Source organism: Emydura macquarii, unplaced genomic scaffold (genome assembly GCF_026122565.2).
Source record: "Emydura macquarii macquarii isolate MOO-44397 ecotype Brisbane River unplaced genomic scaffold, CSIRO-AGI_Emac_v2 contig_1644, whole genome shotgun sequence".
Classification (NCBI taxonomy): Eukaryota; Metazoa; Chordata; order Testudines; family Chelidae; genus Emydura; species Emydura macquarii.
The window spans coordinates 3,867,074-3,891,465 of NW_027131781.1; the positions used below are offsets into that span (position 1 = coordinate 3,867,074).

The 24,392-nt window shown below is 46.6% G+C and overlaps 1 protein-coding gene across 1 annotated transcript in view; it reads left to right on the top strand.

Moving 5' to 3' along the window:
• ITGA11 (integrin subunit alpha 11) overlaps positions 1-24,392 on the top strand; it is a 143,887-nt gene that overhangs the window by 62,865 nt on the left and 56,630 nt on the right. The window contains exons 6-14 of the mRNA XM_067556056.1: positions 140-254; positions 2,151-2,278; positions 4,082-4,230; positions 5,511-5,655; positions 9,433-9,598; positions 10,429-10,499; positions 14,948-15,092; positions 19,698-19,846; positions 22,339-22,479. Of these exons, the coding sequence (XP_067412157.1) occupies positions 140-254; positions 2,151-2,278; positions 4,082-4,230; positions 5,511-5,655; positions 9,433-9,598; positions 10,429-10,499; positions 14,948-15,092; positions 19,698-19,846; positions 22,339-22,479 (1,209 nt within the window). The remainder of the gene's footprint in view (positions 1-139; positions 255-2,150; positions 2,279-4,081; positions 4,231-5,510; positions 5,656-9,432; positions 9,599-10,428; positions 10,500-14,947; positions 15,093-19,697; positions 19,847-22,338; positions 22,480-24,392) is intronic.

Below are 24,392 nucleotides of genomic sequence, written 5' to 3' on the forward strand. Positions count from 1 at the left end.
AGAATAGTCCCCGAGTGGTACATATGTGCAGATTTCTGATTCTTCTCTGTTGATCTTTATAGCCTGTAAAAAAAGGCTAAATAAGTGGCAGTTTTTAAACCCCTCACTGATGTTTTATTTTTCCCAATTTTCTTTATAGGCTTGCAGCCCTCTCTGGTCTCATGAGTGCGGAAGCTCTTACTATACCACAGGAATGTGCTCCAGGGTCAACTCCAACTTCAGATTCTCTAAGACCATAGCTCCTGCTCTCCAGAGTATGAGAAGCAATCTGTTATGTAGCCTCTAACTTAAACTCTGCTTTTGAAGTTAAATAGAATTTTTGTTCTCTAATCACTTCAGGAGCGTTGAGAAAACAAAGTGAAGTCAGTGTTTAAAAGGAGGCAAGATAGCAAAGGAAATGATTCGAGAAAGGCGACTCAAAGGGGGTTACACACACTGACATCTGGTAAACATTTTCCTTTTGAGTGACACTTCAGGAAGACAAAACACCTTATCCTTCCAAACCCCGAAATAAGTATCCAGCATATTTTATCAGCACCCTTCAATGGGAAGGGAAAGAATTCAGGCATTGGCAGCACAAGACAAAGCTCATTTGCTGCACAGCTAAAAATGTTGGCCAATATTTTCAAACCCGGGTGCCTAAAGTTAGGCACCTGGATCTGTATTTAGGCACCAAAGAAGTGACCTGACTTTCATGGGCACTGAGAATCCACAACTGCTGTTGAGTTCAGTGAAAATGCTGGGTTCTCAGCCCCTCTGAAAAATGAAGCCATTTATTTAGCAGCTAATGTTTACGCCCTCTCTTTTGATAATTTTGGATTTCATCCTGTAGAACAAGCCATTGAAGAGCTGGAGTTTCTTTGGGTGGTTGGGGGGAGTGATTCAAGGCCTATTAACATTTTTACGGTATTTTTCTTTAAATTTGCCCTCCTGTAATGTTGTAGGATGAATTTCTCCCAATGGTGCCCATTTAGGCAAGTTGATAATGTCATTTCAGACCTTCTTATCAATCAGAGATGCTGTTATGATCACAATGAGAAGTGTACTTGGGAAGAAAGATTACCGAGCCGAACATTGTATTAAAATAATAATTGAACAAGCATGAAATATAAGGTCATCCTGCCATTTGGAGCATCTGATGGGAGACCACTCTAACTCCCTTCCCGTGGTTTCTGAGTTCACTAGACCCTTTTGATAAGAATCATGTAACCAACGACTCATGACATGCCCTGTGGTGGCACAAGTCCATCCGTCAGCTCCCCCGACAGTTCTCTGTGAGTTCTCATCTTATAAAATACAAGGGCGTAAAAGAAAGACATAAGGATAACACTGGACAATGGCATGCTTCAGAAACGTCACTGACCAATCCACTTTCTCCTTTTAAACAACTCATGTTATCAGTCCTTCGTAATGTATTACTATTGGACAAAATCCAGAAGTCCTCACTTGATTTTTTTTTTTTCTGGCTTAATTTTGACTGAGGCAAAATCTCCCACTCCCTTTAGATGGAGCTCGTCAGATTAAATACTGACCATGCTATTTAGTGAGCACTGTCAGTGTGTTTAGTGCTGTGCCACCATACAGGAAGGCAGGGTCCCTGCCCCAGGAATTTACAATCCCAGGATGAGAGTCGGCCACACTCCACCCAGTGTATCACCTCCCACTGGCACTGACTCAGCAAGGCATGTAGGCATGTGCTGACGTCACACTGAAGTGAAGTGAATACTTAAGCACTTCACTGAGCGAGGGCTTCTTTGAGTCACCCCATTGAAATCAAGGGGACGACTCGCAGAGTAAAGTACTACTCAGCATGAGGAACAGCGGGAGAATCGGGTTCTAAACATTTGAAGTAATCTAATACACTGGCTGGAGGTTCAAATTTTAATTGGAGCAGGTAATCTGAGGTTGCTTATGAACAATATTACTCTGAGAACATCCTCCAGTTCTGTCCTGCCAGAGTTAACCATGGGCGTGGGCTCTCTCTATCTCATTTAAGCAAATGTGATCTGAAGGTCTTTACGAATGATTGAAATAAGATTTTTCACACAAATCACAAGAGCGAGTACCTGGCAGCAGGGAATAAAGCCATAAATTTCAACTGTGCAGTTGTTGCCAAGGTCTTTCAATAAAGTGCTGCCTATTTTTCACAGGATGCCAAACGTACATGGATATCATCATAGTTCTGGATGGCTCAAACAGCATATATCCCTGGGTTGAAGTGCAACATTTCCTGATAAACATCCTGAAAAAGTTTTACATTGGGCCAGGTCAGATACAGGTAAGTCCGTCCCTGGTAATTCTGTGCAGTTTTGTATACGTTCGTCCTTGCACTACAGATTTTCCTGGCCTTTTTAGTAGGAGAAAGAGCCGTTCGGTGCCAATACACTGCAGCTTGACAAGATGCTTGCCCAGAATACACCTGCAGAGTATGTATTGTAAAGCTGAGCCAGTGGCAATACCTGCTCACGTGAATGTTCTGAACTGAAATATGCAGAAAGGACCAACCCACAGAATGAAATGGGAAGAAAGGAGGAGGACGGTTAAGTCGCGTGAAACTGAATCAGCATTGCTCTGTGTTGATGCAGTTTGTTGCAGCTGTGGAGAATACGCCATCATTTTCTTGTTAACTACCCTAGGCCTTCTGGGTCTGTCTACACAGCAAAGAAAAACCCGTGGCTGGCCCGTGCCAGCTGACTCGGGCTCGCAGGGCCTGGGCCGAGGGGCTGTTTCATTGCTGTGTAGACTCCTGGGCCTGAGCTGGAGCCTGAGCTCTGGGACCCTCTCACCTCAGCTCCAGCCCAAGTCCAGACGTCAATGAAACAGCCGCAGATGTCTAGTTGCTGTGTGGACAGATCCACTGTGGCTGGTGTTTGAACCTAGGTTTGTGACTGAGAAGCCAGTAAGAGAAAGGGGGAATAAGACTGAAGGATTTCAGCCAATTCTGAGTCCCCAAAATTGCTCAAAGAGCCCCCCTGTACATCCTCAACAAGAGAAGGCCCGGGTCAGGATTATAGCATCAGGGGACCTGGTCTGCACAACTTAACAGCTAGGTTCCCAACCACCCTTCTGCCCTTTGCAGTTTTCTCTTGCCGCTGAGGCAGGAGGGCTCAGCATGGGCGATAGCTGGCCAGAATGTGGACCTACAATTAATGCTGGCTTTGGATTGTCAACTGTCATATGGGGGGAAAATAGAGACTGCCGGAATTTGACTGACTTTAACTATAACTGTGGGCAGAGATGACTGTGGTGAAAACATGCAGCAAGAGAGTCTCCTCTGCCAGTTACACGTGAAACGACGTCCAGAATTTCCCCTTAGAAAGGGTGGATTCTAGCATCTAAGTCCCGGCAGAAATATGGCTGAGAACAGTTTGTTTGCCAGATCTTGTTCAGAGCAGAACTTGTTTAGTGACTGATCAATCTTCATGAACTTTTAATGGACTACAATTAATTTCCACACTAATATTGGCAGAGATGCTACTGTAAACCCCTTTTTGGATTCACTTATTTATGTTGTCAGTGCCAAATTTCCGGCACTGTTAAAAGACCAACAGCTTTCTGCCTTCCGTTTTCCGTCTGTATTTCATTGCTCCCTGGGCTCAGAAAGTGCTGGGCTGCTGGTTTTTCCTACGCAGAATTAGGAGACATTTGCAGCTAGTTCTGGGGCTATGCAACAAGTGTGCCTGTAAAAAGCTTCTGTTTGTGCATGTGTGTACACTCACACATGAACAGCTCTATGACTTTCCTCTTCTTAAATGTCTTTGAACTGTAAGGTTTCCTGGTGTACTTTTTTGCGTGCAGGTCACTGAATAAACCTATATTATTATCACAGCAGGAGCCATACCTGCTAGCCCAGTGACTTGTAACACAGAAGCAGTGTAAGTATGGAAAAACTTGGTTTTATTGCTGATTGCCCCATTACTACGCACCTGGACTCCTAATTCTAGTAAAACATACTGCAGTTATACACATCTGTATGCTATATAGTAAGTGACATTGCACTTGATCACTAAAATAGTGTTTCTCGGGTGACTGCTATGCTGTGTGGTATTTGTGTCCTTTGTAATGCTCCCTTAATTCCTAGGTTGGAGTTGTTCAGTACGGAGAAGACGTCGTGCATGAATTTCATTTAAATGACTACAGGTCTGTAAAAGACGTGGTGGAAGCTGCTAGTCACATAGAGCAGCGAGGAGGTACAGAAACCAGGACAGCGTATGGGATAGAATTTGCTCGGTAAATCACAAATTCGGACTCACATTTATTCCAATTACAAGTTTCAAGGTCCATCTTTCTTTCTTTCTTTCTAGGTGTTTTGAAAAGTAAGCAATAGCCCCTGTAGTGGGGGATATTTCCAGACAAAGCCATAGTGATACTTTGTAACAGAACATATCCAGCTCAGTCCTTCACTGCAATCGAATTTGGGAGTCATGGGTTGCTGTATGTCAGCTTGACATCCCCCCAATCCTGAAGCTGGCTGGAATCATTTCAGCCCCTGCACAGTGGTCCCCAAGGACCTAATCCACCCGCCAAGCATTACCTTTGTCCCCAACATACCTCTATCCTGGGCTGAGTTAAGGGGACATCGACCTGACTATGGTGGTTCTACCCTAGACCAGGGAAATCCCCAGCCAGCCGATTAAGCTGGTTTTCTGCATGCTTTGCACTGAGCAGGTGGAAAGGAATCAAGCCCGTTTATTTCAGGGATACCTCTGCCTGAACCTACCCGGGGTTGCATTGTTCAGATCCAGAGTCAAACTGGAAATATGAACTAAGCCAGTGGCTGGAGGAGTTCTGATCTGAGAGCGCAAACCCAACACTCTGCAGCAAAGCCATATAAAGATCAGAACCAGCCTACACTTCAGATCTTGTTTTTTCATCACCCCTTCTCTCCCTCTTTTGTTGCATAATTGTAAGTGGTGAGAGATGAGTAGGAATGTTGAATGCTAAACCACGGCACTATCACCCTTAATTTATCATCTAATTTATGGGCACTTTTTAATACAACAACTGAGCCAGATTCTCATCTGTTACACTGGTGTGAACCTGGAGCAAGTCCTCTGATTGAATGAAGATACTCCAGAGGGAGATTACAAGTGGTGTACTATGAGGGAATATTGGTCATTAACACCAAAAAGCTTTCCGAGAATCCCGTATCGGAGTTCCTTTTTAATTTAAGAACTTGCAGCCCATTAAAATAACAGGTTGTGGTTTGTGAGTCAACCAGGGGTGGATTCCTGTTGGTGTGAATGGAATGAGAATCTTGGAATTTATTCAGGCTAAACTGGAGTTCAGAGAAAGAGAAGGAGTTTTTCATGTAAGTGGGACATGCCAGTGGACATGTGTGAAACACACCCAGCACTGCAACGTGTATTGAGGTGTGTTCTGATAAGAGGAAGCCCTGTTGAATTTTTAGCATTGAACTAAATGTGTCATTCACCTTTGAGGAAACTAACACTAGCCCCTTGCAGCCAGCCTGCTGCTCTGCACAGCTCAATGTTTCCTTTTAATTTCAGCTCAGAAGCATTTCAGAAAGGTGGGCGAAAGGGAGCAAAGAAAGTGATGATTGTAATAACCGATGGGGAGTCACATGACAGCCCGGACCTGGAGAAGGTGATTGGCGACAGTGAGAAGGACAACGTCACCAGATATGCTGTGGCAGTAAGTCACTCTCCCATTTAACAACAAATTGTAGCTTCCTCCATAGTGACCCACTAAGTTTGGGGCCTGCCTGAGCTTCCCCATCTGTGAATTGGGCACAGACAGGTAATAATACAAGGGCATTCTTCTTTGCCTTGTCCCATCAGTCTGGGTTGGCCACTCTTCTTCTTCATCTCCAAGCATTGTAGTCAAGAGCGTCTTCCAAGCTGACATGTCTTCATGTCCTCCTTCAGTATCTCCAACCACCTTTTTCTAGGTCTCTTCATGGTCTTTTTCCGAGACGACTAGCTCTTGTACTCTCTGGCCAACATATCCCACGTCTCACATGACCCAACCACTTCAGCTGATATTCCTTCAGCTGTCCCGTGATGGGGCTACCTGCATCATGGCTCATACCATTTCATTGCTATAGCTTATCAGCGCTTGTCTTACCCAGCATCCACATGAGCATTTTGTTAGGTAGCTGTTCTCTCTTCCTCATTGACTGATATTCTCATCCCGGTGTCATGGCAGGCCTAATCATGATCTTATACCCTTAGCTCTTTAGTTTATTTGGCATATTCATATCTCAAAGAATTCCCGTTAACTTCCTCCATTTATACCCAGCGCTTTTCATGTGACTTCTAACAGCCACATCTCCAACACGACTCAGCATTGAACTACAGTATTTAAACTGTTACACAGACATTCCTCTTAATGAAACATCACATGGATTTTGTCTTTTGTCAGCTGATTCAGAAACCATGTTTTTCTAATGCAGCCCTTCATCGCTCTAGGTCCCTTTCCAGTTCATATTTATATTCATGGCACAATATAATATCTTTGGCAAAACGAATGCTCCATGGAGTTTCTCTTGCATCAAGGTGTCTTTACAGTCACAAATAGGAATTACAGGGACATTATTAATATTGGCAAATCCTTTGAGATCATTGAATGAAAGCCGCCTAATGTGGAAGTGCAAGGCATTATTGTTACGTTGCCTGCGCACCTTTCTGTTTTTGAAGGACTAAGCAAGAGGAACACCAATAGGACAATAAACTATTCAGCTCCACAGACTTCACTAGAAAAGTTATTAGGAATGTTTGCTCTCCTCCCGAAGCTAGTAGAAAGGATGACCTTTCCAGTGCTTGTGATAAAAGCACCGAGGTCCAGAAGATGTAAATCTGCCATCAGTCTGTGAGCAACTAGTTTTAGTGGGAAGGCAAGAATCCATTCAAATCAAAATATGGGTGAGCAGAGGACCACCAGCTTGATAGACTGCGAGGTGGTATAGGTAAGGCCCTTCGTTATCAGGATTTACCAATTTTCCCTGACACATCACCCAGCTTTTTGTAAAGTCCAAATATTGGCTTCTTCAACGTTCACTTTGGCTTTTTCAGGACCTGGGAATTTTTCCCAGAGGAAGCAGATGGGGCCGTGCTTAAAGGCTGGTTGGAAGAGCAGGCGGTTCTGTCTGGCAAGGGAACTGGTACCCACAGGATGTAGCTTTCCACTTCCCTCCTGACCCCAGCCCTTCAGCATAGCCCTGTTCACTTCTCCTGAGCAGAAAGGGGAGCAAAGGGGGCAGGGAGCTAGATCCTAGCTGCCAAAACCACTTGATTGCTTCAGGGACTGAAAGTGTTCCTCAACTGCCATATGGTGAGTAACTGCCCCCACCTGAAGGTACCAGGAACCCCTCCTCCCAACCACCAGCCCACAGGAGGTACCAGAGATCCCTCCTCCCCCACCTGCTGCTCTTTGTTTTCGTTTTTTATCAATTTTTCTCCTATTTCTTAACTTTTTAAATAAAACCTGATAAAATTCCTGGGAAATTAAAAACAAAAACAAAAAAGCATGAAAACAAAGGGCCTTGAGTATAAGACAGGCCTCTACAATATAACAAAAGATCCTGATTCACCTTGTCCAACCGTTTACCCCTGTGTCCAGTGGGTATTGCTACCCTTCTGTGTTCTATGCCCAATTCGCCCTGGGGCAAATGACGATGCAAAGTGGTGGTGAACAAGGCCCATTGTCTTATAAGAACACGCAGGTGTGTTTTCTTTTTACCTCAGCAGCATATCAAACCGGTAAAAAGGACTAGGGCCCAGACCCTCAAAGGTATTAACGGACATAGCTCCCACAGCAATACCTTTGAGGATCTGGGTCTATTGGCTGAAGAGCACATGATAGTCTGTTCACTTTTTTGATTAGCTGGATGGAGAACCCAATTAATTCTTGTGTTGACAGAGTCGGGGATGAATTTTCAAATGGCTGAGGCCCAGCCTTCCTTTTTGCTGATGCATTTCGCATCAGCAAAAGTTGCCTCTGCTTTGCACACCTCAAGTAGATCTCTGGCTTTGATCTTCCGCAAAGCTTACGGGCAACCCTAAAACGCATCCACAAAAACCACGGCAGATGTGGATATTGGTGCACAAACAGAAAATTAAAAACTCTCCCGTGTGTGACTGTGGTCACCCAGAACAGACCATGGAACATCGAACGACTCAGTGCCCGATTCACAAACGCGATACTTGCTCCGCTACTCCTGACGCAATTATCTGGCTTAACCACCTAACTATGATGCTCTACGTCTAGATCAGCCATATGAAGCAGACCCCTAAAGTGAATTCCTTGTACAGATCTGCATATAGAGAACTCCTGTTTTACAGACTAACCAGGGACCGAGAAGTTCATAAAGTTGAAAAGCTCATAAAATTGAACATCTCAAAATGACAGTAAGTGCCGTGCATAAGCTGCCGTTGGGTGCATTGCACTGCTTTCTTCTTGTCCTTCAAATCGCTGCAAAGAGATTTCCAAAGCCCTGCAGGCATCGGAGTGTGAAGGGATGCTGACTTGCTCTTCATCAACATTGCCTGCGCTTTGTGATTTTTCCTTTTTTTCTGTCTGGAGAAACGGTTTGTGGAACTGGTCACTCATAAGACCGGCGTTCATAATGTTGCGGTTCTACTGTATGTGCATGTGAGGGGGAGTACAAACCCCACCCTGCCCCTGAAGGCGTTACAAGGCCATACAGGGTCCCGGGAGCCCTGCTGAGGATGGGCTGACTGGAGGAGCACGGTATAAGGAGCTCAGAGGCCCAGGCACAGGGTGGTGGACAGGCTGCAGGGGAGATTAGTCCTTCTCCGGGGAGCCAGACAGACGGTTGAGCCTGAGAGAGAACCACAGGGTGGGCAAGGCCCCCTCTGTCACTTTCTCCAACCAACACCTCCTTTGGGAACCAGCAAGTTTTCAGGGCCCTGCTCCTTTGGACTCTCTTTTTAAGTGATTGACTGTTGGGACTATAAGGGCCATGCCCCAAGATGAAGGGGCACATAGGTAGGAAGTAGCCCAGGGCACCTGACTTAGATTGTTTGCAGGGAGCAGCCTGCCGGGGGTGTTTCACACCGGGAACTGGGGCTGGGACCGGGGGCAGAGGGAGGGCCTGGATTCCCCTACTACACACTCTTAAGGGCTGTCACCCAGACCCCATTGGAGGCCAGAAGATCCTCGCTTAGGGTCAGGAACCCAGCACCTCTACTGCCCTGACAGAGAAGCAAGTAAGGTGCACTAACCACTAGGCCACCCAGCCCACCGGGCCTCCTATCCCAGTGTGCCACTTCCTGAGTTCAGCCTGTAACTGAATTGCAAGTACAAAATGCAGGGGCCGATTTTATGGCTGTCACTTGCACCTTTGCAAAGGGAGGCCTCCTTTTGGAAAACCTGCCCCTTGGCACCTTGGGAAAGCTCTGCCTGTTCTGTGGAACGGTTGGAGGACTTACTTTTGTGTTTCACGTTCAGGTTCTGGGGTACTACAACAGAAGAGGAATCAATCCAGAAGCATTCTTGAATGAAATAAAATTCATAGCAAGTGACCCAGATGACAAGCATTTCTTTAACGTCACGGACGAAGCGGCGCTTAAGGACATCGTGGACGCGTTGGGAGAGAGGATATTTAGCTTGGAAGGTGAGCAAGGTACACTTCCTGCATCCCAACAGGTATAAGAGTGTTTCTAACTTCCGCATATTCCTACAGACCATTTTACCTCCCAGACCACACGGGGCACAGACAAACCTGCCTATTTCGAAGTTAGACACTCCAAACATTTGTCCTTCTAACAGAATGGAGTCTGGGCATTCTCCCAGCATTAATAACATCAGACTTTGTAAATTAAAATAACTGCCTTTGTCTAATTATGTGTTGAAAGATATTCCTTACACGGACCATCTCATGCGCCTCCCACACAAGTGGAGCAGCAGCAGCCCCTAAATTAAGGTTCCCTCACATTTTTCATTATTTAAAAAAAAAAAAATCTTTGCAACCTTTATTCCAAGATCTTTAATGCTTCTATGATTTCCAGAAGGCCTTTGAAATTTAGCCTGGGGATAGTCTGGGAGTCAGTCTGGTGCCTTTGAGTGACCCCATGAAAATTCATTCAGATTTGGTCATGTTATAATCCGTCAAAAGTCACCATATTCTGAATTTGTATAGACTCTATTTTAATGTACGGTGCAATCATCTAAGCCTGTATTCTTTTGTAACTGCATGGACACCTGTGAGAAAATGAGGCATTTCTACACAGGCAGAACTTGCAATATTTATTCACAGGGCTAGGTCCTTACCTGGTGTGAATTGGTGTAATTCTCTTGACTTCGGTGACATTACGCCACTTTACACCAGCTGAGGAGTTGGCCTTTCCTGTTCTGAAGTGAATGGGGAGGTAATAGTTCATTCCATTTAGTAACTGGCCACCTGCTCTAAGGAAAGTCTTTAATGTAAACGTCTCTTTGTTTTAGGTACCAACAAAAATGAAATCTCCTTTGGACTAGAAATGTCCCAGACTGGATTTTCATCACACATTGTGGAAGTAAGAGAGTAGATTTGTTTGTTTCTCTCCCATTCAAGTATTTTTTGGCTGGTAACTGTCCTCAGGAAAGCAAATGTAGTAGCTTTTGGTATTATGCTGTATGAGTCCCTTTTGCAAATCCATGACCCGGAAGGCTCTGGTGAGCATTAGGATGTGGAGATAGCTTGAGGTCTCGATCCCTGAGGACGTCTGTTTTTCCTGTTGTAGATTGACCCTCAGGCCCAGAGTGTATGTCCAGGATTTTTGCTGTGTGCTTCCATTTCACTCTTTCTGGAAAGTGATGCCGTTAAATAGCTGGCCCGTTGATTTTTAGGAATGTGTTGGATGAACATTGAAATGAAGATCATTTTTCTCTGGAGTCAATGGGCCAAATTCAACCCTGGCACAACTCCAGCAAACTCCAGTTGTGTTCACTCACACCGCGGCTGCACTTTCCTTTTAAACGGCCCCTAACCAGCCCAGTGCATGCCAGAGACGTCCGTTGAATTTGTTTTAGTGGCACCACTTACTCAATACAAATAAGCCCAAGGGAGCAGTGATAAGGTTCCTTGATAACAGGAATCAGCGCTGTGAAATGATCTGATTTCTCTCTGGCACTTGGATGGAAGTCCAGACTTTCCAGAATGTTTAGCTGATGTTTGCAAACACAAGAAAACATCTGTATTGGTCTCATACATCTCCAATTAGAAGGGCAGATGAATTAGTAGTCTCAGCGTTTATTCTGATTATTTGCTATAGCTGGAGATGGGCAAGCAAACATTTTATACCAGCTAGTGTTTGCAGGCTAAATAGACAAGACAAAGGGTGGGAGAAAGAACGTGCTGTTATCCTCATCAGTGAAGCACAGAGAGATTTGTCCAAGGTCACAGAGGGAGTCTCTGGCACGGCCCAGAATTTGAACCCAGACCTTGTGAGTCCCAGTCTAGCCATTAACAACAAGTCCATCCCTCTCCAAGGGAAAGTTAAACACGTGGGGAGCCATGGGACTGAAACAGTGTGACGGGAGGAAATGGAGGAAGAGCGAAGAGGTTCGGGGGGCCGGATGAGCAGTCACTGCGAGGGCCAGTCACACGACAACATTCCTGGTGCATTTTTGCATCTGACTGCTGCTCTGCTTTTCACCCTATGAGCAGAGCCCTGCAAATCCGCAGATATCCACTTTCTATCCACACCCACAGAGGTCGGGTTCACCATGTTTGCGGCTCGCCGATCAGATGCAGATCCAAATTTTGTATCCGCACAGAGCTCTACCAAGGAGAGCCTCTGGCATTCCCAGCCCTCCCCAGCTGGGACCTGCACCACTACAGGGTCCTGCTGGCTAAGGAGAGGGGCCCTCCCTCTGCTTTGGGGAGGCAGGGGCAGGGGAAGCTTCCCACTGCTGACCTGTGTCATGCCAGCCACAGTCTGGCCGCTTGCAATTGTTCCTTCTCTGGATGGCTCCAGTCCCTTTCACATGACACATCCGGAAGCAGAGGAGGAGGAAAGTGGTTCCTGGGACTTGGCTCTTTGACACAAAAGGAGAGTAAAGGCCGTGCATTGTGTTCAAGGTTTATCCAAGACCCCATGTAAGTCAATGGGAGCCTTTTCCTTTAACTTCGGTGGACTTTGGATCAGCCTAAAATGAGGGCGGTTCTGGCTTTAAAAACTCACCGCAGCTTGAACCATTTACAGCCATCCAAAGGCGAGCGCAGGCTGAGCAGTCGGACCAGGCAGTGTATTATCTGGGCCATTAGTTATATACAAACTTGGCACTGGCAACCTGGCTGCAGATGCTATCTCAGATGTTACCCAGAAAAAGACTTTCTACGGCTCGGTTTCCTCTCTTTGTTTTCCATCCTGCCTGTCTCCGCACCTGCTAACAGCTGCTCTCCAGCACCTGTTGTGCTGCCAGGAGGATAGCGGAGCTCTGCCGCTGCAGTCAGTGCTACTTCTTGGCCAGAAGAATCAACTGCTTTTAACCAGTCTCCAGCCTTGCTTTGTTCTCCGCTCGAGGACAAACTCTTTTAGAAGTCTTGCCAGAGCTGAGCAGATTGGAAGAGTTGGCACGTCTGAGAACATTTCAATCGCTAGCCTGGCACTGGGATTCAATGCGTGTGGCTGAACTGCTTTTAAATGCTAGCTGCTCTTCTAAACATGTCTAGAACACGACTGAAATGCAGTGTGTCAAAGCAGAAAGGACAATGCTGCTAGGATCAATTGGACTCTTGGAAATGAAAAGGTCGTTGATAAGACAGGCCTTGATTGGAAATATTATTACAGTCGTTTTAAAAATATACCTTTCTCTGGATGCTTTGGGGACTTGCTTCCTTGACGCTTTACTGGCTAAGTTCATCCGTCTTTCTGCAAATGACAAGTGTGATTTGTGGGAATAACGTTTTCTTGTTTTTCCTCTAATCTATAGAGAGTCATCAAGCCAAATAAATATATTGCCTTGGAATTAAAATTTCAGGAAAACTTGCACACACACAAAAAAGAGCTGATACATTTCCTACAGGTGAAAACAACTAATTAGATTTTGCTCATTATTCTCATTGATTTCAAACATCTGGCTTTAATCAGGATTTTCCCATACATGCCAGGAGGGGAATGATTGTCTTTATATGGCAACAAATATTTTAAACAGAAAGAGGTCCAAAAACTGACCTTGAATCCACCCCACCTCTTCCTTCTGAATGTGTGTGGCAGAGCTGAGGGAGTCCATTCTGAATCCCCCGATCTGAATCTGATGATATGATTTTGGTTGGAGGTCTGATCCAAAACCGAGCCTGCTTTCCTGTGCTGGTAAGATTAGCTAGCCTCAGGAGACGCTCAGCGCTTGGGCCCAAAACCTCAAGCTTGACACAACGGCCAATCTTGCACCTGGCCTGAACCTCATTCACGTCCAGACACTGATCCCTGGGCCCATCGTCAACAGCTACTGATGGAGCAATTTTGAAACCGGATGTGAAACTGAAGTAGTAAAGGCTCCCATGTAAAACACTGATTTCAATGGGAGCAGGATTAGGGTGGGACTGTGGTGTGGTTTAGTGACCCAATCCCATTGTCTTTGAAAGGGGTGCGCTGCTAAGTCATGGAGACACTTTTGAAAATTCCACCTTAAATCTCTAAAAGGACACAGCCTGGGTTGTAACAAAACCTTGTAGAATTACCGGTAAAGTGCTGTACTCAGCCTGTGTATCACCCCACTCACTGCTTGGTCTCCTCGTTATGGGAAGGAACCTGCACGTTTTTTAGGGCTGTGTGCACGAGTCTGTGCCATCTACTCCTGGATATTTTGAATGGGTGCAGTGATACTATTTCAGGACAGTTTGAATCCTCATTTGCAATCTGCTGTGAAATGAAAGGCAACTGAAATTGCACTGAAGTGCTGCTTGATCAGAATACGCTCCTAATCAGATGCTGGTTTTAGCCATACTCACAATTAAACGTCTGCAGAGTGGAGGACAGGCTGGCAGCTGCAACATGTTATTAAATAACAGCACGGAGGGCCACTATCGGGCAATCAACACTGGTCCCAGACCAGACTGTTTGGGTTCTGTTAATAATGGGTCAGATCCCTGGTTCCAGCTGAGCTGTGTTCGGTGCAGGGCCCAAAGGGGATGGGAAAGGTTGCTATAAGTCATCTTTGTGCTTCCCCAATCCTGGAGCTGGCTGGGGGCCCAGCTGAGACCTGGTGTAACCTACAGCAGCCCCCAGCACAACCCCAATATGCCCCCCTAACGCTGAGGGATGCTGAGCCATTGACATCAGGGCAGGTCTCTGACGGCTGGAGCAGCACATCGTCCTTCCTTGCTCTCTGCATTCTCAGCAAGGGAATGAGAACACTTGATGATGGAGGTTTAACAAAGGTGACAGGCTATGATCCTTGTCCCAGGTGCGGAGTGGTGTGTAAGGCTGCTGCACTCCAGCGTGCGGGTGGGCAGCGAAAACACACAGGCACTAGGAACGTTAAGCACTGGGTGTCCTTCTCCCTGGGCAGACGTAAGGCTGAAGTCCATGGTGCCCCCTTTGCCTTATTCTCAGGCGCACTGGCTATAAAAGGGAGTGAGTCCGTGTGGAGAGTGGGTGTGTCCGAGGAGACCTGGCCTTCAGGGCAAGAAATAGGGCAAGCGGTGACCGCTGTGGCCAATGGCTGCTACTAGGAAGGAATAACCTGGCCACCGCACAAATGCTCTCATTGATTCAGGGTAGAACTCCCTTGTGTTCCCAGACAGGGGCCTCACCTAGCGCCTGCTGTACAGAGTCAGGCTTTAAATGCATCTTAAAAGCAAGCCCAAGTTTGGCCCCCTGTTGGCACTTATTCACTGGTGCTGGGTGATCCCACATCTTCGCTGGTTTTCGTCTATTATTTGCTCAGCGTGACTTGACTGACGAGGTGTTTGGTATTTGCATTGAAACCACCTTCAGCAGAGAGAGTTCCAAATGACAAGCCTTTGTGTTCACCGCAGGATGGGATTTTGCTTGGGGCAGTGGGAGCGTATGACTGGAATGGAGCGGTGCTAAAAGAAACCAGCAGTGGAAAAGTCATTCCTCACAGGGAATCATATCTCCAGGAATTCCCGGAAGAGCTGAAGAACCACGGAGCATATCTAGGTAAGGAGATGACACAGAGAGACTCTGTTTCCTGATCTAAATTCTTGACTTTACCATTTTTAGACCATGTCTGCCAGGCAAGGTGGTGCCCACTGGTGGAAAGTGCAGACTCTTTCCCAATTTGCCAATGCTCACAGAAATACCTGTCCAGGCAAAAATAAATTGGTATGTACCCAGCTGTGTGGGCAGGCAGGCCTGTGATTGTGTGAGAGATATACTACCCCTAGTTCACTGATAAAGCCAACTAAGTATCAGACTAGTGGAGGATCCTGAGGAAAGCCAAAGCCTACCGGAATATACAATATACAGAAGCAATACAAACTCAAGAATTCTGCTCAACCCAGGTCACCTATGATTCTTACCGGGGTGTTTTAAAAAATACTGATGATGTGGCTAACGAGGAAATATCTGCGGTGCTAATCAGCTCCACGTGCAGCGAGCGGAGTCCATGAGTAATAACGAAAGCCTGGTTTTCAAAATGAAGTCTACTGACTTGAACTGTGAGCGACATTCAGCATGGAAACGGCCTTCTCTGCTGGGCAGGAAGGAGGATCAGAGATTACACAGTAATAGATCAAAGATGGCAAAGCTCTTCTCTCTGAGATCTGGCAGAATAACAACCCCTAGGCGCAACATTCTCCTCCAAGAAATGGGAGGCCATAACAAAGGCAAATTGTTACAAACTGTGTCTCATGTTGGTCTGGCTATTGCTGTGTTCACAGACCTGGAACAGAGATAGGCTTGCAAATAGTACAAAGCCTGCTCCGGTTACACAAAGAACACCAGGCTGTGGTGACCGTGGATGCGAGCATTGTATGGCCCTTTTCCTTAATAGCCCCAAATCGATCAGATAAAAATAGCAGAACTACCTGAGAAAAGCAACCCTTGTATGTCATGCCATAAAGCAACAAACTTGTACTGGTCCAAGGCCCAGGCTGGGCAATATTGTGTGGTGGACCAGTGGCAGCAAAGTAGCCGTAAGCCGCACAAAGAATCCTCTGGTGTAGACAGGCATCCTGGAGCACAAGAGAGGGTCATTAAACACCAGCAGTCCCTGGCTGATGGCACAGACCCCTCCGGGCTGTCACCGTAATGCAGAATAGTGGGATGGACTGGGTGACCAGCGTCTGAGTGAGCAGCAGAGAGCAAAGGTTCGGTAAAGCTACCTTTGCACCCATCCTTCTGACCTTTGTTGGGTGCAAACCAGTGAGCTCCGGGAACCTGCCCTTTGAAGCTGTATAGACAAAGTTGTTTTGTACACACAAAACAGGTGTGGGGTGGTGACAGCCATCTGATAAATTGATAGGCTGAAACAGAACCTCTTGTTCCAGCCCCTCTAAGTGCGATTCCTGACTTCCCAGATTGGAACCCACCACAGTAAATTGGTTCTGAGAGAGATTCCAAAGTAGAAGGGGCCTATTTTGCTGTTCTAGTTCAGATGCTGCTGAACATTCAGTCTAATGGGATGTCAGTTTAGGAGGGTGGAAATCTGGGAAGAACAGCTGATTGTGCAAGATTTCAGACCCTGATCCCGAGACCCACCCTGAAACTACATCTTATTTCAACCTCTAACCCAAACCGCAGCACCAAAACCTGATCCAGACCCAGACACCATCCTGACCATCTCAAGTTGTCAGCTGCACAAAGACTTCATGGCGCTCCTTTGGACTAGCAGATCCAGAAAAATGTCTGGGACAATTAGAAGTGCATTTCTTCTCCAAAATCAGAGTGAGCTCGTGCTCCTCTTTCATTTGTTTTGGAATCGGGGATTGTAGGAAAAAATCCAAGTCACTTCTCTTTGCTTAAAAATATCTTTTTTCAAATGCCTTCCCTGGTTTTCAGTTTAAACCATTCAATGCCAAAAAAGACAGAACCAGAGCCTGGAAACTAAATGTCTTACCCTTATCTACCTACTGACCTCCCTGGTTTCTATAGCACCCCCAAGACTACCTAAACCTCTTCCTTGCTAAGTGTGCTCTGAAATTCCAATCAGTGGTAGGTAGTCAAGAGCTCTCATCCCCACACTCTACATTAAGCTTCATGTAATCCCATAAATACCCCGAGCTGTATAACTTGTAATTCCATCCTGAACTAAACTCTTCCTTAACAGGGGAGGCAAAAATATTGCCCTGGCTCCCAGCACATCTGTTGGGCAGACCTTCTGCATGTAAGTGTCCAGGTGAAAACTTCAACAAAGTCCCTCCGGGCCAGATTAGGCAGGTGCCCAAGACAGAGAAAGGGATGCTCAACCCTTTTGAGTCCCCTCCTGGGGCAGCCAAACCCTTTCATGAGTGCAAGGTATGAGAGATGCCTTCACCAACCAGAGGGAGAGTCACCGGTTGGACTCACTGGCCGATGGTTGCCCTAGGTCAGCTCTGCAGAGTCCATGCTGTATCCCCTAATCAACATGAGTGAGGCGTCTCTGTGCAGTTTCCTCCATCCTCACCGGCCCGCTGCAAACCCCATGTGACCTGGCTACCATATAACTTGTAAATCCCATTTCTATCTGACTGTCCCGGATATTTCTCCCTCTTCTATAATAATAAGGGATATTCATCAGTATTCATCAGTAATTCTCTCCAGAATTTTATCACAGATAAATCTGTACCTGTCTCTCTCAGAGATTTCTGCAATCCCCTCACATATATATATAGTGATCAATAGGCTAGTGAGTACCTGTTCATTTGTCTGTCTGATGTCACTTTTAGCTATTCTGAGTGAAGGATTTTGGAAGTAGTTTCTCTCTTTTCTAGATAACATTTAACACACCTACCTACTCCAAGAACAATGTAATCATTTAAATAGGGTTTTACCGGACATCGGATATACACGTGTAATTATTTTGATTCCCATCCAACCCTGCTCTCTGGGTTTCATGACCACATTTTATATCAAGGTTACATTTCTGATGCATGTGTAAAGGGGTTAATAAATGATTAATAGATGCCTTGCCTGAGTATATGTGTTACAGATCATTCTAAGAACATCTTCTACCGATGGACTAGATCCGTGGTTTTCAACCAATGGTCCGCAGACCCCTGAGGGTCCGCAGGCTATGTCTAAGATTTCCAAAGGAGTCTGCACCTCCATTCAAAATTTTTAAGGGGTCCACAAATGAAAAAAAGTTGAAAACCCCTGGACTAAATGGTTATAAACACCTTAGTGATCCACTGGACTCTGTAATAATCTATAACAGTTGATTAAACATTTATTAAAACATATATTAATCATCTATAAACCCTTTATAAACCATCTATAAATGCACCCTTAATATGAAGTGTGACCAATTTCATTAGTGAAATCTTACGCTGCCTTCCTGGCTCACGCAGCAGATTAGCTTAGAAGAAGGGTTATAGATTCTGTGACTACACTAAAACCAATCACTGGGATTCAGATGGATCATTCAGGAGGGTATAATTCAACTCCTTTGCTTGGTCCCATGTTCTCCATCTGTTTACAGGAGACATCCACATTTAGCAGTAAGCACTGACCTCCTGGAGTTTTCAGCTTATAGATACAGGCTTAATTACTAAAGTGTTCATGAATCTAGGTTCTCCATGGAGTCACAACTTTTTATAACACCAATAATTTTGGCATCAAATATCAGTTAACTCTTTTCACTTGTGGAGTCTTCTCAGACCTGGTTTGTGCTCTGATAGGATGGTGCCACGGAGAGCCCCATACTCAGATGTGTGGAGTCATGTATCATTGTTTTGCATCCACATACAGCGTTATTGTTTGTGTGATTTTACACAAACAGTGAAGTAAGATGGCTCTCAGGAAATGTAATGGACTTACCTGCTACTGCAGCATTATTCCGCATTAGATTTGCTAGCAGCACCAAACCTTGCGAATTCCTAGTAGTAATCTGAATGATCAAGGAGCTGGAATTCAGGGCCTGAGCAATAAATTCAGGACACTTCAAAACATAAGGTGAGAGTTGTCAGGTTTATCTGAATGACTTTATCTTTTGAGAAATCTTGGTCTCCAGTTTGCTGCTCTGGGAGGCAGCTGGAGTTGGGTTAGCAGCCTGAAACTAATCAAAACCAGATTGTCAGCCAACAACATTGCAATAAAGGAAGAGACTCGAAGAGTGGAGTGAGCAATGAAATAATAAGCATTAATGTAGACAAATTCAAACTGGAAGTAAGGCATAACTTTTTAACAGTGAGAATAATTAACCATTGGAACAATTTTACCCAGCTTGTGGTGGATTCTCCATCACTGACCTTTATTAAAACAAGATTGCATGTTTTTTGGCAAGCTCTGCTCTAGGAATTATTTGGGGAAGTCCTATGACCTGTGCTGTACAGGATGTCAGACTACATGATCACAGAGGTCTCTTCTGGCCTTAGAATCCATGATTCCATCTATTTTCAGAGCCAAAGGGAAAAACCAAATCCGGACACTTATTTTCTGGCTAGAAAACACAATTTGTGCAATTGATTTAGCAGTTGTCTGGCGTCCAGATTTGTCTGTGTCATTTGTCAGATGTATTCGGGGCAGCATGCCAGTCAATGCCACGCTCCACCCTCGTTCCCGTGGTGGTGCTCCTTGGAGGTTCGCTTTGTGTTTGTGCTCACCATCCATTTCCGTGTGTTGCAGGTTACACTGTTACCTCAGTGATGTCACCAAAGCATGGAAGGATTTATGTAGCGGGAGCTCCCAGGTTCAACCACACGGGGAAAGCAATTATTTTTACAATGCACAGCAACAGAAATCTAACCATTCACCAGTCTTTGAAAGGAGAGCAGGTAAAAGATAAGGAGATACATGGCACAGATCTGCAGGGCAGATTTCTGACACTGGGCTGATTGAATGCACTACCGTATGTGGCTCTTCTCATTTCTCCTCGGGCCCTATTTATATTTCTCATCTATCTGACCTGAAGAACAAAAAGTCAGCTCTTCAACTGATATAAATGGGCTCCATTGATCTCAGTAGAGTTACACCCATTTACATCAACTGCTGATCGGGCCCACAGGCTTTGTAACACATTTTCTGGTTAAAAAAACCCTGTAACGGCTACCTTTTATTCTGTATTCCTTACGTTTCAGATCAGCAGTGCTGCTCTTTTAGCCCACCTCACTCAATAGAAAGCTCTCAATATTTAGTTAAAGAATATTGGTAGCTTCAGGTTCCCGCCTTGAATTTTGGAGAGACAGATCTGGGCACTCTCTTTTTGTGTCTTCCTAGTCCTTGTCTCTCACGTGGTAGTTTACTTTGTAGATTACTTTTCTGTCATGTTTGAATGAAAGCTAGATATGTTAACAAATCCATTGCCAGCTAGGGCTCTTGTGGTTGTCACTCTGTTGGCAACGTCACAGCTGCAGCAGGGGCAGAGCTCAGCTCTTCCTATTTCAGACCGGTGTGAGCAAAAGGAGGGGTTTATTTAGCTGTTTCTAACCCAGGACCTTTGATATACTATTGTGCCGGTCAAACAGCAGAGTGCAGTGGTACACATACACACCAGCATTGGGAAAGGATCCTATTCTGGGCATAAAACTTACTAGCAGGTTGCACCCTGTGTTGCGTCTGTAGGTCAAACTCACTGCAGGCACCAGGGGCTGTGTGTCACCCTCCCATCCCCCTCTACTTCAAGGAATCCCTAGAAACTCACCCAGTCCCTCATGCTAGTGGCTCTGTTTGCCCCACATTTCCTCTTCCCCCCATGTCAGGGTACCCTGGTGCTCCCACTACCCTATGTGCATCTCCGCGCCCTCTCCCTTCCGCTCACCAGTCTTTCTGCCTGGGTGCTAAGTCAGGCAGGGGCCCGACATGGTAAAGCGTCGTGGGAGGATTGGCAGAGCTGAGAAGGGGGCCGCTGTTGTGCTGGAAGGTGTTAATAGCCACCATCAGCTGCTCAGGCTGGTTCTGCTCATGTAGATTCATTACACGTAAGCTGCTGTTAATGGTCTCCAAAAAATATATATATATAAAAATTCAGTCCAATCTCTGGCAACTGGGCAGAAAGCAAGAGTGTTATCAGTGGTCCTGCTGCACCAACCCGGGATTCCCAGAAAATTGCCCATAGAAATTCTCCCTGTGGGTGTTCCATATCGAGACGTGCCTGAACTGGAACAGTCCCGTCTGGATCCAAGCGTTCCTAAAGTTTAGTGGGTGAATGGGGCCCAGAGTTTTGCTCCATCTCTAGTTATGTGTTGTAGCGGAACAGTCTGATGACCAGCTGGCCTAGTGGTCCGGCACTGGCGTTCCCATTTCTGCCAGCCGAGGCATCCTGGGGGACCCCCAGCCAGTTTGTGTCCAGCAGGCCTTGATCCCAGCAGAGTGGTCCTAGCCATCCTCTTGGGATTCCACTGCTATCGAGGAGCAGGGGGACAAGGCGGGGGACCCAGGCCCACCCACTCCACCAGGGCCCTACAGGTAAAGATCAGCTATCGATCTATCCCAAGTGACGCTTTCTCCTGGGTCACTTCCTACCAGAGTGGTGCTCTTCTGTCTGAGGCATGGTCGCTGGCTTAGCAGACTCCACTGGGTCTGCTAATGTCCTGTTGAAAGGGATCTCGTTTCAGGCTTTCGGCTCCCAAAGAGTGGGGGGAAATGATCCTACAGTTAAAGCAGCCTTCACAAAGCTGGAGCCACTCATATCCCAGCATCAGCCTTGTTTCCTGATGCACCCTGCAGCAACTTCTCCCCCCCCCCCAACCCCGTGTCCTCTTAAACTATTCCTCCGCCTGGTGCGTGCCCTGCATTGGCTGATGAGTGTTTCTCTCTAGCCCAGTATTGCTTACTCCGTGCCCTGGTTCAGTGCGGGGTCTCCCTTTAACAGTAAAGAATCGATCCATTCAAGGTAGTTGGAGGAAGAAATGGTGAAGGAGTGTCTAATAGAACTGGGGAGATTGTGCGACCTAGACAGTCCCCACAGGGAGGGAATTCTGCACGGCAGGAGAACCAAGAAGCCACTTAGATATACACATGTGCACTGATATTTACATAGTCTTGCCTTCAAAGCCTAGTTTAACAGGAAAATGTGATAGTAAGAGAACGCAACAATGCCGGAGAAAGGAAGAGAGTCTGCTCATTAATCTTTTAGCATTAAAATTCTTTTCCTGGAGATCTGTCTAGACCATAAGTTAGAATGTTTCCGTTCAGAAGACTGGAAATTCCACTCACTCCAAGGGTGTCATCCCTGAGGTAGTCAGTTCCTTAGAAGTGCAGGGAAGTGTTGGAATAAATGGCATTCTAGTTTACATTCCAACCATTTTCTCCTTTCCGGATCTTTCAGATTGGCTCCTACTATGGAAGTGAAATAAATTCCATAGACATTAACGGTGATGGGACCACAGATATTTTGTTGGTCGGCGCCCCCATGTACTTCAGCGAAGGCAGAGAGCGGGGGAAGGTGTACGTCTACGTTTTAAAAGAGGTAATTAAGCTGTGATTGTTCCATCTTTGCTCTTGCCGCAGAAGAGGCTTTGGCATAGCCTGTTTCAGTTCCATTTCCTCAACCTTGGCTATCCTCTGACATGATCCTCACCCGGCATTGGGCACTCTGCTGGGCTCTGAGTGCAGGCAATGTCAGGCCTCTTCCTGAGGGCCAGACAGCAGCACGTGTGGGTGAATAAAAGCACCCTGGGAAGGGGAACACTCCCATCACGACGTAGAGGGAGGAAGGCATGTGAGATCAGGCAGAAGACCACAGACGGAGCCAGCTGCTCTGCTTCTGTGGAGGGACAGATGTCGTGGACAGAGGCCCTAGCTCTTCTCAGACAGACGGCTCTGCTCAGACAGGCAGCGGCCAATCTGCCTGGATGGCCCGGCTGATGGACGGGGGTGCCTGCTTTACTTGGTACATCTACGCTGAAGCTGGAGGTGTGATTTCCAGTTCAGGCCGATGTACCTGCACTATCTCTGATGGAGCCAGCCTGCTAAAACTAGCCATGTAACCGTGGCAACCAGGTGGGTGGCTCAGGCTAGCTGGGTGTAACCATGGCAACCAGGTGGGTGGCTCAGGCTAGGTGGCGACCGGGTGGGAGGCTCAGGCTAGCCACCCCAGGACCTGCCTAGGAGCTTGGACAGGATTGTAGTCGGGTGGTTAGCCCTTCCCGCTAGGCTACCCTGCTGGTTTTAGTGCACCAGTTCAGTCAGCGCTAGAGTGGGGAAGTCCACCTGAGCCGTTTACCCAAGGACTGTGGAGATATACCCTGTACCTCAAGACAGGCAACGGTGTTCTCTCCGTGCAGAGGGACTTTTCCCGTTCCGAGAGACGGGCGGGGCACCTGCCCAGATGGATGAATGGACGGGGGTGTGCATTCGGCTGGGCAGCATATTCTCCCACTGCTGTGCTGGCTCAGCAGCAGAGATGACCCGTGCCTGCTGAAAGTTGGGGGAGAGGGCAGAGTGAGGGCAGACGGCATCAACAGTGTGACTGAGCATGCTCAGTACAAGCAAAGCAGCAAATCGGGCAGGAGGCAGGGGCGGAGAGGGGCATGTGACCCCGCAGCCCCCCACCCCATTCGTCGCCTCTGCTCGGCAGTGCTGACAGGAGCGAAAGCATTTTGCAGTCTTGCCGAACATACCGAGTGGGTATCCCAGGCTGGCTGCTGGGCCCTGGCGCACACACGTCTGACCGGTGCAGAAGTGCAGCTACGTTTCCTTCCAACATCACCTGGTATCACTTGTCACAATCCAAAGGAAACACAGAACTTGGGAGCCCTACTCAGCTGTGGCTGCTACTAGACTGGGAGCCAGTTTGCCTGTTTTTCTTGTTTATAAACCAGCCTGGTTTTCTGATGCCAACAAAGGGAATCTGGACCATACTAAAATGAAGCTGCATTGTCCCATTGTCCCATTGTCAATCAGTCTCCTCCCAAACATATTCACAGACCTGGGTGAAGGCTGTTGTCAGTTGTTGGTTGCGTGTGCGTTCTCCCAGTGTGTATGCTGTCCCTGCTCTGCGCAGATAGCTGATACAGCCGGCCACAATTGGATTACTCAATAAGGCCAGAGATCCGTTTCAGTAACGAAGGCAGGTTTATTGCTGACGAGGTATGGTAAAAAGCTCCCTATACTTGATACAAGTACACTTAATACATGTATCCCCGTGGCAATGGACCAGCCCTGTAAATGGCAGGACTTTCCGTTCCTCACTCAGCCAGACAAAGACGTTCCCTTTGAGACCCTCTTTTATACACTGATACAACACAAGTTTCATTTTGCCTCGATGATGTGTGTAGTTGCCACCCTCAGACATGGCAAGATACCACCCCTTGCTTTGTACAGAATGGTTCTATAAAAACATCTCTATCCTATTGTTATCTTGACCTTGGAGGAGGCAAC